Here is an 18,330-nt window from a genome sequence, read left to right as displayed (position 1 = left end):
TCATGGTAGTAAATTTACCCCAATCATTATTTGAAAACGGAAACAGACATGGTATCTATTTGCCTAACACCTCGTCAGGGCAGAAGGCACTAATTAACCCTTTGAGTGCCAACGACTCTGTGAGAGAGGTTCAAAATATCCGCTAGAAATGCCGGCGTCGCTCACATTTGTTATATCAATTAAAAAAAAAAAAAATGAGTTTAAAACAATGATTATAATTCCTATATAAGGTGACATCACAGGTCATTATGATGGATACAGATGTTTGCTGGGCAATTTTCACACCTGTTTTGATAAATTCACTCGGCACTCAAAGGGTTAAACTGACAGGCGTCTGACTTGTAAACTTTATTGATTGAATGATTCTTGCCTGCAGGAGACCTGACCCTTGCTCCGAGGTGACAATATACTACAGAACAAACACGCAGGTATATTGTTACTGCAGTCCTATGATGAGAAGAGCACTATATAAACTAGATAGATAGATAGATAGATAGATAGATAGATAGATAGATAGATAGATAGATAGATAGATAGATAGATAGATAGATAGATAGATAGATAGATAGATAGATAGAGTTTACTTTTGTCAGCCTAAATAATAATTTTACTTGATTTAGGATCATTAAACTTTTACTTACTATTATTATTAGTATTATTTTTATTATTATACAGAACATTATAATATTATTACTTATTATTATTATTATTATATAGAAAAGTATATTATTATTATTATTATTATTATTATTATTATTATATAGAACAGTATATCATTATTATTTTTATTATTATACAGAACAGTATATAGTATATTATTATTACTTATTATTATTATTATTATTATTATTATTGATATTATTATTATATTTAACAGTGTGGCAGATGTATTAACGCTGGTTAACTGGGGGGGATTACATTTTTCCTGATGTATTACTAGCGCCCCTAACGTGCTTCGGCGGGACTGTCCCCTGTAATCCCCCCCCCAGTATTTAGCGGCCGGGGTGATGCGTTAACAGCCGCCCAGACTAGCGTTGTCCTATCCCCACTGCAGGGCCGACGCTATCCCTGCTGCTGGATTCGGTGTGCGCAGGAAATCTCACGCTACAAGTGAGATCTCGTGCAGGCGCATTGCAGCCTGCCGGGGTTCGCCCATGTGCAGGGGCGCCGATAAGGAGAACCGTTAATGCTGGGCATAACGGCTCTCCTTATCGGCAGGGGGGGAATAATACATTCGGCCGCTACGGGTGCCCACTTCTCCACGATGCAGAAGAAGCAGGACCCATTATTTTAAATACATTAGGGGAAGATTAATACATCTGCCCCAGTATAACAATTAAGGTTTACGGCAGGCATGTCCAAACTGTGGCCCTCCAGTTGTTGTAAAACTACACATCCCAGCATGCTTTGCCGTAGTTTTAGCATTCCCTAATAGCAAAACTATGGCAAGGCATGATGGGACTTGTAGTTTCACAACAGCTGGAGGGCCATAGTTTGGACATGCCTGGTTTACTGTCTCAATGACATACAGCTCATGCCGCAGAGACCCCCGCGTCCGCTCGCAGCCTATCAGCGTTCTTACCTTCTCCACGTAATCTGGGACTTCCTCTATGGTTCTAAAGGAGGTTTCATTTGGATGCAAAACGTAAAACATCATCCGGACTCCCTGGGAGACAGACAGCTCACTGTGACCAGTGTATCCTCCCATGGCTGCACAAATGGAAGACAAGAGGCAGGAGATGTGTATGGTTTATATTGTGATGTGCAATCACATAAGTGTCTCCTTGTTACATCGAGGCCCTGGCACTCTATAGAGCGAGACCTTCCTGCTCTCAGGACTCTGTCACTAGCGTGGTGAGTGGAATAAACACACCACGTGGTGCGAGCAGATAAGGAAGCAGCATACAGTACATACAGATCAGTATCGCTGTACTAATAACCCATGTGATACTGATAATGCTGCATCTACAGTCCAATTAAATGAATAATGAATTGTTCTGTTCTTGTACCAATTAGTTTTTTTTTTCTTTTTTAAATCTAGTTATATCAGATTAGAGGCTAATTCAGAAGCGCATGCTGCTGCAAGCACTAATTGTGCTATACTTACGACTTTCTGGTAAGAGAAGCTCTCTTGTGGGACACTGAGGGGGTTTATTTATTAAGATGGGAGAGTCTATTGAAGATGGAATGTTGCCCTAGCAACCAATCAGAATCTACTTCTTACTGCTTAGCGGGTCCTGGCGGCTCCCCCCCCCCTCCCTTACCCAGCGCTGTGGCTGCGGGGGGCTGGCTCTCCTCCTCCTCCCTGCACCCGGAAGAGGATTACAGTGAAGGGAGGAGGAGGTCACAGGTCTGGGCAGCACAGCTCTGTGCTGCCCGGACACAGGTGAGGAGGGCTCAGCGGGGCAGCGGGGGTCGGTGCGGGGCGGCGGTGGGTCGCGGTAGTAACCCATAGGCTTCTATGGGGCATCGCCAGCTTTTGCCTATAGTCTTGTCTTCAATACAACGCCCATCAATTTTCTTTTTTTTGTTGATGTTGCTTTTGTCGTTCGCTGTTTTTAAGGCGTTAAAGAGCGGCAGGTCAGGGTTTCGAGTGCGCTCGCCTTTGCTGAATCGCTGGACTACCCCTCCATCACTGAACTGGCAGGGGTGTAGAGAGCTGTGACGGGCCTAGGTAATTTAGGAAAGTGGCCTAACCACAGCCATGAGTTTTAATGCAAATTTATGTTGGAAACAAATCATACCTCCAAATTTTCACGGGGCAATCCCGTTTATTTGTATGCAACTATGTATTCATTGAATATTTATTTTCCTCTCACTCAGCACAATATACATGATTAACCCCTTCCTGACAGAGCTAGTTTTTGCGTTCCTGACAGAGCCATTTTTTTCAAATCTGACATGTCTCACTTAAGTGGGGATAACTTTTTTTTGCTTTTACTTATCCCAGTGATTTTGAGATTGTTTTCTCGTGACACATTGTACTTCAAGTTAGTGGTAAATTTTTGTCGATACAGTCTGTGTTTTTTTGTGAAAAATACCAAAATGTCGGAAAAAAATGGAAAATTTTGCGATTTGCAAAATGTTAAATTTTCTGCTTGTGAGACAAATAATCTTACCACTCAAAATAGTGAATAACTAACATAGACCATATGTCTACTTTATGTTGACATCATTATTTCAACTTCCTTTTAATTTTTTGGGACACTAGGAGGCTTACAATATGAATAGCAAATTCTCAAATTTTCAAGAAAATTTCAAACACTGATTTTTTTAGGGACCAGTTCAGTTCTGATGTGACTTTGAGGGACTTGTATGTGAGACACCCCCATAAATGATGCCATTTCAAAAACTGCACCCCTCACAGTATTCAAAACAGCATTTTGGAAGTTTGTTAACCCTTTAGGTGTTTCACAGGAATTAAAACAAAGTGTAGGTGAAATTTCAAAATTTCATTTTTTTTGCAGATTTGCAATTTTAATACATTTTTCTAAGGAACACAGTACATTTTACTAGAGAAATGTGACTAAAAATTGATTCCCCCAATTCTTTTGTTTTCATAAATATCCTATATGTGGCCCTAGTGTGCACGGTGACCAAACCACAGGCTTCATAATAGAAGGAGCACCTACTTGATTTTGGAGCCTCCTTTTTATGAGATTATTTTTTAGGCACCATGTAGGTTTCTAGGCACCATAAGATGCTAAAAGTTAGGAACCCCCCCACAAGTGACCCCATTTTGCAAACTACACCCCTCAGGGAATTCATCTAGGGGTATAGTGTACATTTCAAACCCCCAGGGGTTTCACCAATTTTGATACAACTGGGCTGTGAAAATGAAAAAAAATAATTTTTCATTTTCACAGCTCAGTTGTATCAAAATTGGTTAAACCCCTGGGGGTTTGAAATGTACACTATACCCCCTGATGAATTCCCTGAAGGGTGTAGTTTGCAAAATGGGGTCACTTGTGGGGGGGTTCCACTGTATAGGTGCTTCAGGGGTCATTCAACCAGAATCTGTGCTGCAAAATCCAAAAATCACTCCTTCCCTTCTGAGTCCTGCCATGCACCCAACTGGTATTTTTTGGTCACATGTGAGGCATTGCCGTACTCGGGAGAAATTGGGGCACAGATTTTGGGGTGCTTTTTCTCCTTCATTCCTTGTGAAAATGAAAAATTTTGAGCCAGATCTGCATTTTTGTGTAAAAAATGTAATTTTTCATTTGCACAGCCCAGTTGTATCAAAATTGGTGAAACCCCTGGGGGTTTGAAATGTACACTATACCCCTAGATAAATTCCCTGAGGGGTGTAGTTTGCAAAATGGGGTGACTTGTGGGGGGGTTCCACTGTATTGGTGCTTCGGGGGTCTTGCTAATGCGACATAGCACCCACCATTCATTCCACCAGAATCTGTGCTGCAAAATCCAAATATCGCTCCTTCCCTGCTGAGTCCTGCCATGCACCCAAATGGTATTTTTTGGTCACATGTGAGGCATTGCCGTACTCGGGAGAAATTAGGGCACAGATTTTGGGGTGCTTTGTCTCCTTCATTCCTTGTGAAAATGAAAAATTTTGAGCCAGAACTGCATTTTTGTGTAAAAAAATGTAATTTTTCATTTTCACAGCCCAGTTGTACCACAATTGGTGAAACCCCTGGGGGTTTTAAATGTACGCTATACCCCTAGATGAATTCCCTGAGGGGTGTAGTTTGCAAAATGGGGTCACTTGTGGGGGGGTTCCACTGTATTGGTGCTTCGGGGGTCTTGCTAAAGCGACATAGCACCCACCAAAATTCCACCAGAATCTGAGCTGCAAAATCCAAATATCACTCCTTCCCTTCTGAGTCCTGCCATTTTTTGGTCACACATGAAGCATTGCCGTACTCGGGAGAAATTGGGGCACAGATTTTGGGGTGCTTTTTCTCCTTCGTACCTTATGAAAATGAAAAATTTGGAGCCAGAACTGCATTTTTGTGTAAAAAAATGTAATTTTTCATTTTCACTGCCCAGTTGTATCAAAGTTGGTGAAACCCCTGGGGGTTTGAAATGTACACTATACCCCCTGATGAATTCCCTGAAGGGTGTAGTTTGCAAAATGGGGTCCCTTGTGGGGGGGTTCCACTGTATAGGTGCTTCAGGGGTCATTCAACCAGAATCTGTGCTGCAAAATCCAAAAATCACTCCTTCCCTTCTGAGTCCTGCCATGCACCCAACTGGTATTTTTTGGTCACATGTGAGGCATTGCCGTACTCGGGAGAAATTGGGGCACAGATTTTGGGGTGCTTTGTCTCCTTCATTCCTTGTGAAAATGAAAAATTTTGAGCCAGATCTGCATTTTTGTGTAAAAAAATTTAATTTTTTACACAAAAATGCAGTTCTGGCTCAAAATTTTTAATTTTCACAAGGAATGAAGGAGACAAAGCACCCCAAAATCTGTGCCCCAATTTCTCCCGGGTACGGCAATGCCTCACATGTGACCAAAAAATACCAGTTGGGTGCATGGCAGGACTCAGAAGGGAAGGAGTGATTTTTGGTGGTGGAATGAATGGCGGGTGCTATGTCGCATTAGCAAGACCCCCGAAGCACCAATACAGTGGAACCCCCCCACAAGTGACCCCATTTTGGTCACCAGCTTTGGGAGGGGGGCTGGCGCTGCGGCTGGCGGGGGGGTGGGAGGGGTGCTGGCGCTGCGGCAGCCGGGTGGGTGGGAGGGAGGGGGGCTGCCGGGTGGGAGGGGGGGGGGGCTGGCGATCGTTGGTGATCGGTGCGGTATACGCACACACACACACACACACACACACACACACACATATATATATATATATATATATATATATATATATGTGTGTATATATATATATATATATATATATATATATATACATATATATACATATATATACACACACATATATATATATATATATATATATGTGTGTGTATATATATATATATATATATACACATTTGCACATTATTTTTTATTTTATTTTATTTTTAACTTTTCCAGCAGCAGCATGATGCTGCTGCTGCTGCTGCTGCGGGGGGGAGGGGGGAGGAGGGGAGCGCAGCGTGCGCTCCGGACGTAGCGGTGGAGCCGGGGGAGCTGCTGCTGCTGCCGGGTGAGTGCCCGGCGGGTGGGAGGGGGGTGCTGCCGCTCGGTGGTGATCGGTGCTGCACCGATCACCACCGTTTTCTGTGTTACCGAGCGGCTTAGCCGCCGGTAACACAGGAAACGCTGTGATTGACTGTTCAGATTTGAACAGCCAATCACAGCGATCGCCGACCGGGGGGGGCACCCCTGCCCCCCCTGGGCGGCGAGGGGGGATGTCTGCTGTCAGGGACAGCAGACATCTCTTAACTGTCACCGCGTCTATAGACGCAGTGACAGTTAGAAACCATGACGTACATTTATGCCATGTGTCGGGAAGTACTTCCCGACCATGACGTAAATGTACGTCAAATGTCGGGAAGGGGTTAATGCGATATGTGAAAAAATGGAGTGGCTATGGGGCCGCGCAGGGAAAAGGCCTCCATACACTAGTCCAACTTGTCCTAAGGACAAGTCAGACCAGTTTGCCCTTGAGAGCCCCACGGCACCTCCCGGGAGGCTCACTTAAGATTCGGCACTTGATGTGCCCTTTTTAAATGCAATAAATGGTATGCAATTTATTGCATGTAATATCCCCCAGGGAGCTGCAGGAGGGGCCGGCAGCGGGGTCCAGGCAGCGGGGTCCAGGCAGCAGCTTCCAGACAGCGGTGTCCAGGCCGGGGCGGCTGGGAGCTTGTAGCAGTATTTGCTGGGCAGCGGGGCAGGAAGTGCTGCTGAATTTGAAACCATATTTTGAAAAGACTGGCCGGACACTGATTGGCTGAATTCTCTCAGCCAATCAGCGTCCTGCCAGTCTTTTCAATATATTTTTTCAAATTACTGCTACAAGCTCCCAGTCCCCCCAGCCGGGATGCTGCTGCCTGGACTCTGCTGCCCGCCCCCACCGCTACTGCACACACCTACGGATCGAACTCACACATCACGGGTGCTAAAATGCACCCAGGATGTGCTGCTGATGGGTCAGATCCAATAAATTTAATGTGCAGCAGGTCCGACCTCCCCACTCCGACCTGATGCGCATCAAACACATCCGATTTGGAAATCGGCCCAAATCGGACAAGTGTATGGGCATCTTTAGTTGAGAAAGGATAACACATAAATCCCGTCCATAAACATGGAAAGCACAATGACCCAACTCATAGATCAATGGCGCCTCCCTTGTTAAGGTATTTCACTCGTTAGATGAGGTACATGAGAATAAAAGAACAGAAAACACAAACTTCTCGTGAAATATTGTTTGAGGACTTTGGAAGCTTTTGTATGTCCTTCGCTATATACAGTAGGCAAAATTAATTAAGATGGCGAAAGATCCCCTTCTGTGGACATTCACAAAAGTGTTAAATTATATCACATATTACACCATACAGTGGTAAATATGGCATCAATCATAAATTGCTTTATGATTGACACAGGTGAAGTATATGAGAAGAAAGAAGCTTGACCCTTTACCCCCCCCCCCTCCTTTTTTTTTTAAATCCCTGCCAGACCACCCAGCTGGTCAAAAGTTCCAGGCCACCCAGCAGTGGTAAACTGTGGGCGGGATGCACTAAATTCCCATGAGACTTTGCACAAGAGGTCAGAGGCTGAGAGGCGTGTGCTGTGCTCTGCTTAGTGGAGCTCATCATATGCTTCTCAGGTGCATGGAGGACAGCAGCAGCAGCGGCCTTGTCATGGGAGGGTTTTTAATCAGAGGCAGCGCTGAGCCTGTCAGGGCTCTACAGAGTAAGGCATAGATTTACAAACACAGACTTTTCATGTGGTATTTTATATATATATATATATATATAACCTGCAGTTACCCATTGACCAAGTTTATACTGCCTTTACTCTGTATTTTGACAGTGTAATATTCTCCTGTGCAGTTTGCGGCCAGTAATGACAAGTGGGAGGGGCCCCCCTGTCTAAAGTGACCCGGGCGCAAACGCAAAAAACAGCTTTTTCCCTCAACCAGCGCTGCAGATTGGAGCTCATAGGTTTCTCTCCTCACCGGAACCCCCAACGTACAGGGTTTAGTACATCGGGAAATGCGGTAAAAACCCTGAAAACTGGGTTTTGACTGTATTTGTCCTTTAGTGCATCCCGCCCTGAGTGCACCAACTGTCACACAATCCAGAGCACAATGGTGATGTATTGTGATTGGCGGGTGGACGTTTTACCACATAACTCCAAAAAGGAGAAATCGAATGCAGCCAATTACAATGCCAATATTTTTCTGCAAAGGATTTGGTAGAGATTGGCCCTGCTCAGACTTAAAAAAACTGTTGTCTTTTGTTTCACCTGGCAAATGATTTGCATCGTAGTAAATTTATGTCACAATATATTATAAAACCTAGACAGAAAACATTATGGGCGTTTGGCTTTGACATAGTAAGAAAAGATTTAGAATCCACTGGAAGCAGATTTTTATTGAAATTTACGGTTCTTTCCCCCTAAGACGAGCAGGACGCAGTGTAAGATTTCCATGCAATAGTATTGGAGAGCGAGCTGCAGATCTGCCTCATTGACACACACAATACATATTTCACCTGTGTACTAGACAGGTCTCCCTCATACTAAGGAATAATGGCCTGTTAATTTGTTTGCTATGAAAACATTTACATATAATTCTTCCTCCTTCATCAGTGACTAGAGGAAGCCAAGTATCTTGGACCACACGTAAGTCAACAGTGGGCTTATAAAATAAATTGGGAAATTATATTTAGCTTGGACTTAAGAAGCAGCAATGTGCCAGTTATAATTTAGTTTTCATATTTTTTTCCTTAGGCAACAGTATGAGTGTGTGTGTGTGTGTGTGTGTGTGTGTGTGTGTGTGTGTGTGTGTGTGTGTTTTAAAGGGACAAGGGGCATATAGATAGATGATATGTGATTAGTCTGTGGTCTTATTTTTCCATGCCTGTTAAAAGGAGCTAGGATCCAAAGGGCACCAAGAATAATTCAATCTCAAGATAGCATTATTATCACAGGGCTCCCTCTGATCGTTTTTTTTTCCACAATTTTTTATGTAAATCTGAGCAAAAACACATTCAGCGCCTGCCTCCTTTTTGGCAATCTTTTCCCCAGATAAAAGTGTAGACTTACTTTTATCCATGAATGGGGGAATAATAATTTGATGGTAAGCGACCACTGAATAATTATTTCCTCCGTGCGGCCACATGCGAGGGGATGCATAAGCAGGATGCACGCAGGAGGGGCAGGCGTTTGGGTCGGGTGGCGGTAACCTGTTCGCTAGACTGCAAACACATGCAGCTTAGTGAAAAGATCTGAATCAGGCCCAATGATCATACAGGGTCTGCCTTATCAGTGCTGGTGTGCACTGATCCATAGCATGCTGCTGCTGTTAGGATTTTATAAAACCAACACCAGGCTCAAGGGCCGGTCCATCTGGAGCTCCGCCCCGAGACCGGGACTTAGCCCCGCCCACCAGCCAATCATGGTCTGGCATGAGGGTGTTCCCGGACCATGATTGGCTGGCGGACGGAGCTAAGTCCCGGTCTGGGGGCAGAGCTCCAGAAGTAAACAAACCCACCCCCAGATACCGCATTGCGGAGGGTCCGGAGAAGCCCCGAAGATCAGCATTGTGAGTATAAATTGCTTCTACAGGTGACCCACTATGGATTCTACTGGAGAAGGGTACCAATCTTCTATCAAACAGGTGAGTTGGAATGTATGGGCTCTGCATTCAATAAAGTTGTACTGTAATTGTGTGTGTGCTTTATGTTTTTTTTAACTATTTGTACTGCTGGGGGATCTACCAGTCCCAGCATGCCCTTTATTGCCCTGTATGCTGGGACTTGTGGTTCTCCAAGTCCCTGCATACAGTGCTGGCTTACTGGGACGTTTAGTGCCACAGCAATACAAAATAGTTTTTCTATTTTTTTTACAGTACAATCAGCTCGATGCCCACCGCCCATGGGCAAGTAAGTTCATAAAAGACTAGTATAAAAAGTCTCCCCCCGGCTGTGGCATTACCCTGCTGGCTGGTTGGGCCCGGTGCTGGTTCTTGAAATAAGGGGGAACCTTACTCATTTTGTCCCCCGTATTCTGGGAACCAGGACCGGCCCTTGAGCCTGGTGCTGGTATATTAAAATCCTGGGGGCCCCTATTTGTTTTGCCCCGTGATTTTATGAAACCAGGACCGGCTTTTTGAGCCCGGGGCTGGTTATGCTCAGGAGCGGGGACCCCACGCCATTTTTATTTTGACCTTTTTTGTTTGAACCTTTTTTTACACCAGAATCATGCACAAATCACAATGATCTGTGCATGGTTCAGACAAATTCGCCAGTCAGAACTTGACCTATTTTTTAGTAACCTTTACTAAAAATCGCTTCCCATTAAATAGCCGATTTGTATACTTTTTAATGATAAAACATCTGGATGTGATTTTTAGTGTCACTAAAAATCGCACCTTTAAAGTGTGTGAATTCACTGCAAAAAGTGCAATTTTTTTGCAGCAAATTGCATCCTATAAAATGTGCGATTTTCGGAAAATGGCCGAAAACGGCCGTTTTTGCAAACAAAAAAATTGCATAAAAAAAATTGTTCTCAGTCCTGCTGGCCTGGCTCCTGGCTGCTGTTTCCTGCTGGCTCCCAGCTACTGCTGGCCTGTCACTTTTACAAAATAATGGCAAGTACAGGAGCCAGAGACTGAGGCCACAGTACAATGATTGTATTCTCAAACATAATAGTCATACAAAGAGACTTATCTTTATAAGCGCCATACTGTACTGCTTTAAGGGGTGTAGAAATCATACTTGCCTCCTGGTAGTAGTGGGAGATCCTATCCCACCTGCTGCAAGATAATTCAGGTCCACATGTAGGGGACGGGACCAGGGGTGCCGACTTACGTTTTTGCCGGTGGGTGCTCAAGGGTGCGTGCTCAAGGGATGTGGCCCTGCAATGGGCTCCCACAGACCCCTCCCCCCCCAGTCCTGGATGGAGGTAGGCGGGGATCCTGGTAGCACCGCAGCAGGGTCCCAGCAGCGGATATGCCGTCAGCAGCGGGGGTCCCTGCGGAAGATGGGAACTAGCAGTGGTATTAATACCGCTACTAGTTCCATCCGCCACAGGGACCCCCGCTGCTGATGGCATATCTGCTGCTGACGGCATATCCGCTGCGGTGCTGCCAGGATCCCCGATGGCGAGCAGTGGGTGAGCTCCCGCTGTGGCCCGTGGGAGCTCCTCACTTTCCATGGGTGCTCGGGCCCCAGAGCACCCACGGTTTTGGCGCCTATGGGTGGGACTAAAAATGTCTTTGCTGCTACCGGTGAAGAGGAGCTACCCAGCGCCCAGAGAGGGCCAGACACTGGAGATAAATCACGACAGTCTGAGGGACCCCAGCAATGTCTTCACTCTGCTCCCTGTGTCCCCCTCTCTCCCCCCCTGTGGCCACACTGTGTCCCCTACTCTCCCCTCTGTGGTCTCACTGTCCTCCCTGTACCTCCACTCTTCCCACTGTAGTCTCACTCTCCTCCCTGTGCACCCACTCTCCCCACTGTGTATCCTACTTTACCCTCTGTTTCTGATACGCCCCTATTTCCCATGGCCACACCCCTTATTCCATGTGGCAACGCCCACTTTTCTGTACGCACACACAGTACCGCTAAAAATTTATTTCGGACTTGGTGCAAGTGTTGGATCTCTGCCTAATGCCCACCTGTAAATCTGTCAGCTGCATCTCCTATCTGGACTTCTCCATGAGAGGATAAGAACAAAGTCAGCAAGTATGTTAGAAATACAGTAGCTCTCCATACCATACAGAACCTAATTCAGCAAGCACGCCTTGTTATTCCAGCTCCTTGCAGTATGCAATAACATTACTAGAATCAAACAATATTTCATTCATGTTTTTATACCGCTCGCCCATATTTTGGTTGAACCCTGTAATGAAACACATCACTGCGACGCTTAAACACACTGCTCCAGGTGGAAAAGTGGTTCTTTTTTTACGGTACAAGAAATAACCACATAATTGCCGGCTATAAAACTACTACTAATGTGTACAAACTTTAATTTTATGCCATTACTCATGCAGGCAACCTCGTAGTTTCCTATTTGTGATGACTGTTACGTTATTACGAAGGCGCGAACAAGACGCCAGGACGTCCGCTAGGCTTCAGCTAAAACACATCCTGTTGTTTAGAAAACGTACAAAGTCAAATTGACTCCGGCAATACCTGCCTCGTCCATATGAAGGGGCTGATTCAGATGTGTTTGTGTTCCCCTGTGAACGCTGGAATGCTCGAGGCACGCGGTAATGGGGACTATGTAAAAACCGGACCGGACTAAACCCCGGACTGCCGGACAGGACATCAAAATCTGCAGTCCGGAGCTTGTAGGGTCCGGTCCGGGGGTGTCCTGTCCAGGGGTGTCTTGTCCGGGGGGGTCCCTGTGATAGCTATCACCAGGGACACGGGGGAGGGGAGATTACAGCCTCCCCGGGTGGTCCGGACCGTCCGGTTTTTGCTACATGCCCGGACCATACAGGGAGGCTTTATTCTACCCCCCCTCCTCTACCTGGTGACAGGTGTGACAGGCAGCCCCCCCCCCCGGACAGGATACCCCCGGACAGGACACCCCCCGGACCGGAGGCTACAAGCTACAAAATGCAGAGTTTGAGGTCCGGTCCGGCGGTCCGGAGGTTTTGTGTTGGTCCGGTTTTCACCCATACCCCATTTGTTATGAGACATCAGCGTCCGCCCCTTTTTCCGCGATCAGTGGTGCAAATAAAAGTCTATTGAAACTGCCTTTTATTTCCGAAGGGGAAAACAATCATTAGATGGTTGGCGACCATTGAATGTTTTCTCTCCCCTTCGGCCACATGCGATGGGATGCTGGTGGAAGGGGGGGAGGGGGGGAGGGGTTTAGACCTTCTTGCTAGGCTCAAAGTGTACACAGCCTAGCAAACAGGTCTGAATTAAGCCTGACGTTTGATTACACTCAGGATTTCGCTTACTTAACAATATGTTAATATTTAAAAATCGCTGCATTAAAAATGATTTCGGCAATACAAGAGGAATGTTTTTCCTGGACTTGTGAATGAATGAAAACACCAAGGGAAATAATCTGTCTGCGAATATTAGGAATGACCCGATCCTGATGGTACCTGTTCAAACTATTTCTCAAATGGGTTCCGGAGTCAGATTTGTGAATCTGTTAGAATTTCATTGCTCTTATTATATTTAGCAGACATACGGTGGCATGCAGTAACCTCTTGCAGTACATCCTGCCACCCAATGCAACGACACTAATTGCATATGTACTTGCGATTAGTAAAGCAAAGGGCAGCTCTCCTGATAAGAGATGGTCACTGCATAGGGCCGCAGGTGATGCTGGGAGGGATCTGATCAGATCCCTCTGCAGCATTGATGCAGAGCAAAGCCCATAGTCTGTTATAGGGTAATGCTAACCATTGCTGGAATTACAAGCAACCTGCATCGGAGACCCGGCGGCCAGGTCATAGTACATATCGGAAATGCTGTAAAACATTAGGTTATCCCGCCCATACAATGTTAATGACTGTTGTAATATACTTGAATTTGATAGTGCTTTCACATCGCTAAGCCAGGTCGGACCTGGTATTTTTATCCCTGGTCCGACCCTTTCACACTGACCCACCCATTATACACATGGTGATCCAGGTTTAACCCTTCTTGACTTATAACCCGGGTTGAATTGCAGGGTTGGTTGACCTGGATTATGTTTGGTGCTTTCACACTGCACTGTCAACAACCCAGCAATAACCCAGTCTATAAGTGCAGTGTAAAAGGGGTATAACTAAGGGCCTAATTCAGACCAGTTCGCTAAGCTGCATATTTTTCGCAGCCTCACGAACAGGTAAACGCCACCCAATGCTATCCTCCAAATTTGGGGCAGGTGCTGACGTCATGTGACCTATTTTATTAAATCTACCCATAGCTGTCAGTTTTCAAACACTGCCAGTAACATGGCAGTTAGGAGGTGATTGGGTGGTATTTTATCTCTCTCCATTTTATCTCTCTCTAAAGGTCTGTACACACGGGCCGATCCGGCAGCCGCAGATATCAAATCAATATCGGTACCTGACGGGGTGCAAGAATCAGCTGGCAGGAAGGGATGGCGTGGGGGGGGGGGGGGGGGCATGCTGCATTAAACAGCATGGCCCTCGTTCCGTGCATAGGGATCACATCGCGATCGGGTGTAGCAAACACGGTGCACTAACTTGCTATCTATTTTGACTCCCTGAAACAACAGCAATCTCCCTCTCTCCCTCATTAATATAGCAATCTCCCTCATGTCACCTAGCCCACATTACACTGTTACATCATAGTTACCCCCCCTCCTGCATTCTGCAGGAGACTCCCTGACATAGCAGCAATCTCCCTCTCTCCCCCATTAGTCTAGCAATCTCCCTCATGTCACCTAGCCCACATTACACTGTTACATCATAGTTACCTCCCCTCCTGCATTCTGCAGGAGACTCCCTGACATAGCAGCAATCTCCCTCTCCCTCATTAGTCTAGCAATCTCCCTCATGTCACCTAGCCCACATTACACTGTTACATTTTTTAGGAAAAAAGGAATGAGAAATAAATACAGTTACAGTGAATCATCAGCACCATTTCCCAGCACATTACCAAGTATAGTATCTCTTACTAACTGCTTTGGGGCTCATCTACATTTGGATATAAGTCATTGTACAAGATTCCTCTCAGATGCAGCAGTACACACCCACGCTTCTAGGTGCCACGTTCACAATCTCTTTTCACAATATCTCCATATATGGAACTAAACACGCCCTTTGGGAGGAGCATGACACGCCCCCTCAATGGGGCTCTGTGCAAAATTTTAATACCAACTATAATGTCCCTGAAACTAGCTTTCAAAAGTAGGCAAGTATGGTCAAAATCAATAGTGCAAATTGCAGTGTGTGTGTACACTGGCAAAAAGCTAGTCAGTACATCTGTATCTGTGTGAATAAGCAATATGTTGCTGACGCAAACCAAATGTTCTATATAAGATACAATATAACTGCTTACTGCCGCAGCTTATCTTTACTTTGCTCCTTTGCCAAGTATTTGGAGACCACCCGACAGATCTCCTGCAGCTCCCCAGTAGATTGCAGCACTACCTCACTTTAAACGAAACACTCCAGTCACGATTTTGACTCCACTCAGTAATACGCAGTGTTTGAGGTGTATTAATGTTAGACAGTCGCTGTAGTGTCTTTGGTTGTACTAATTAGTTAATTACTTGTTTTGTTCCATCAAGCCGGATTCATCCCCCACCTGCAGCTAATGTCTATGTGTGATAGATGCGGATGATGACAGCAGCTGCTGAGGACGGCGCAGAAAGCTAAATGATGCTTCCCCCCAAAAACTGGGTCTATTAGATATTGTTGGCAGTTTCTATGGAACTTTATGATAATGGGTTTTAAACCTTGCATCCATTAATAACTGCGTGTAGGGCTTCTGCGTCTCTGAATTCCGGCGGTTTCCAACCATAATGTGCCAAAATCATTTAACATTTCAGTTCTTTCTAGAATATTGTACTAATACGTGAGAAATTTGTTAATTTAATATATTAGAAAACGATGTGCACTTACGTCAGTGTACCCCTGAACCTTTATTCTTGGGTTCACTCATGTGACAATGGGGCAGATGTATTCGGCCTTAAAAAGACATAAACACAGGGTGATAAAGAGTGGTAAATGTCCAGCCAATCAGCTCCTAACTGTCATGGTTTAGACTATGTTTGAACATTTTCATTTAGGGGCTGATTGGCTGGACTTTTATCACTCGTTATCACCCTCGTGTTTATTAAGGCTGAATACATCTACCCCAATATGTCTTGGCTACTGGGATTCTGCAGGAACAATCTGTGAAGTAGTAACCAAATTTTGATGAATAAAAGATCAAATTGTACAACAGGGCAATCTGTGGCACTAAAAGTGCTGTGGAACTAGACCTCCCAGCATGCCCTGACACAGTTTTGATGGGATTTGTAGTTCCACAGGTCCGATCAACCAGCGTACGGCCTTTGTTTACAGGACATCGCTGACTGTCCTCCGTTAATTGCAGCCCTGCGCGCAAAACTGAATCGGGCCCTGTTTGAGAATCTCCAGTGACACCTTTGATTATTTGCTGATATAGATGTGGTTCCAGCATCCTGCATTGGTACCTGATACCCACAGCTGCTAGTGTGCTGTTTGACATCCTGCTCCACTCAAGCTCTTCCCCATTTACCAGTGTGTATAACAGTGAGTACAGCTGTAACTCAGGGTTGCCTATCTTCCCAGAATAGCCGGGAGTCTCCTGAATATCGGGTCTCCTTCCCGCCCCCTTGGAAAGGTGGGCAACCCTCCCGGATACTGGCGGAACCCCAGAATCTCACTGGTCGAAGAGGAGGCTTTAAAAGTAGACAACCCTGCTGTAACTCCTTAAAAAAAGCCCACTACACTGGTTAAGTAACTTGGCTGTTCGTAGTTACGAGTCAGTTGATGATGATTTTCTTGTTCGCTAATGAACTTTACATAAAGTGACGGAGCTACAGTTAACTCTGAGTAATATCTGTAACCAATAGTCCTTGGTGTCTTGTACAGTATTTAGGGGCACATTTATCAAACAATATTTGCGGCTAAATACCCGAAAACACCCGTTTTGGAGGGTTAGACACAAATATTAAGTATCCCCCAAATTTATCAAAAGGGGACCGCAGCAGGAATCTCTGATCCTTGCTGCGATCCCCCCTGCATCGCCGCCAGTCGCATCCCCCATAGCCAAGCTGCCTGATATATCAACATCGGGCAGCCCGGTTTTGCACCCCCTGGGCTATCGATAGCCCATTGTAGCCTATGGGCTGCACACCGCACTGCCCCGGCGGCAGTGCGGTCGGCGGAGGGTCAGCGCATAACCACGCATGCGCAGACCCCCCGTCTTCCAGCTCTTTCCGGAGACCCGTCCCTGCTCCTACATTTAGGTGATATGATCGCATTCAGGGCAGCAATTCTGGGCAGTAATATTCCGCCCAGGGGTAAATGGGACCCTAATGCAGCCCACACATGCACCGATTCCAGCGTGCGTTGTGGGCTTAACTAGCACACACAGCATCGCATCGTATGCCTTGTGCATACGATGTGCATGCGATGCTGTGCTAGAAAAAGCTAGTACAAAAAGTATGTGCAGCACATACTTTTTGTACTGTACGATGAGGTGCCGCGGGAGCGCGCACCCCATCATACAGCATCGCACCGCCGGCATCGGCGCGTGTGTGGGCTGCATTATGCTGGCCACACATCAGACCAACTTTCCTCCAACCATCCAACTAGTTGGTTGGTTGGACTGAAAATCTGGTACTGTATGGGGGCAATTGCCAATAAGCAATTTGCTCACAAACTCAGGAGAATGGACGAAAACATTCAGTGAAATTGTTTAAATCAAGTAGGTCCAACTACAGTACATTGTCTGAGTGACAGTTATTGTCCATTTTCCGATTTGGGAAACAAATGACTTAATTACAATTTGCATTTGCTCCTATCCAGTACCAGGTTTTTATTCCATCCAACCAACTAGTTGGATGGTTGGAGGAAAGTTGGTCTGATGTGTGGCCAGCATTAGACTGCTCATCATAAATGGAACTACAGTAATCTGGGGGATGAAAAAAACCTGGACAACAGCAATTTAGTATAATGGAAAATTATGTTTTCTTTATTCTTGAACATTTTTACACAGTACAAACAATGTTTTGCTATGTCGTATCTTGTCCTTGTTCATGGTAAGTGAGAATGAGTTTCTAATGCATACATATATATAACATATATTATACACACAGCCAAGGTACACTCTCGGCTAGTCCCTACTCCATAGACAGTAGAAGATTCCACTGTCATTTCCTTTATGTAAACCAAGTATTTCATTGCCTGGAAACCAAGAGTCATAAAGATAAGTCTACGGTTTCTACATGTGGTCCATGAATCAGAACCGTCATGGATCCCGCTTTCATTGACGACATTGTCATGTGCACCCAAAGAGCAATGTGCACAGGTTCATAAGGTCACAGAGAGATAAAGTGGAGAGAGACCAACCAGCCCCTAACTGCTGGCTAGTCAAAAGGTCGACCACTACTCGTTGACGTTGACACAAGGTTAACACAAGCAATAGGTCAATGCGCAATGGTCGACACAAGTTTTTCACTATTTTCGTTTTTTACCCAAATAATGGGTTTTAAACCTTGCATCCATTAAT

General features: G+C 45.4%; 1 protein-coding gene across 2 annotated transcripts in view; it reads right to left on the bottom strand.

Moving 5' to 3' along the window:
* The window catches only part of AGMO (alkylglycerol monooxygenase), a 208,047-nt gene extending 206,199 nt beyond the window's left edge, over nucleotides 1–1,848 (bottom strand). For both annotated transcript variants that reach the window (XR_014474784.1, XM_083186794.1), the window contains exon 1: nucleotides 1,583–1,848. Coding sequence is in view for 1 of the 2 variants with exons in the window: in XM_083186794.1 (XP_083042920.1) it covers nucleotides 1,583–1,708 (126 nt within the window). In the remaining variant the exon portion in view is untranslated. The remainder of the gene's footprint in view (nucleotides 1–1,582) is intronic.
* Between the last annotated feature and the right edge of the window lie 16,482 nt (nucleotides 1,849–18,330).

The sequence above is a fragment of the Crinia signifera genome, chromosome 5, assembly GCF_055691185.1.
Source record: "Crinia signifera chromosome 5, ASM5569118v1, whole genome shotgun sequence".
Taxonomy (NCBI): domain Eukaryota; kingdom Metazoa; phylum Chordata; class Amphibia; order Anura; family Myobatrachidae; genus Crinia; species Crinia signifera.
This window is presented reverse-complemented; position numbering and strand designations above follow the sequence as displayed.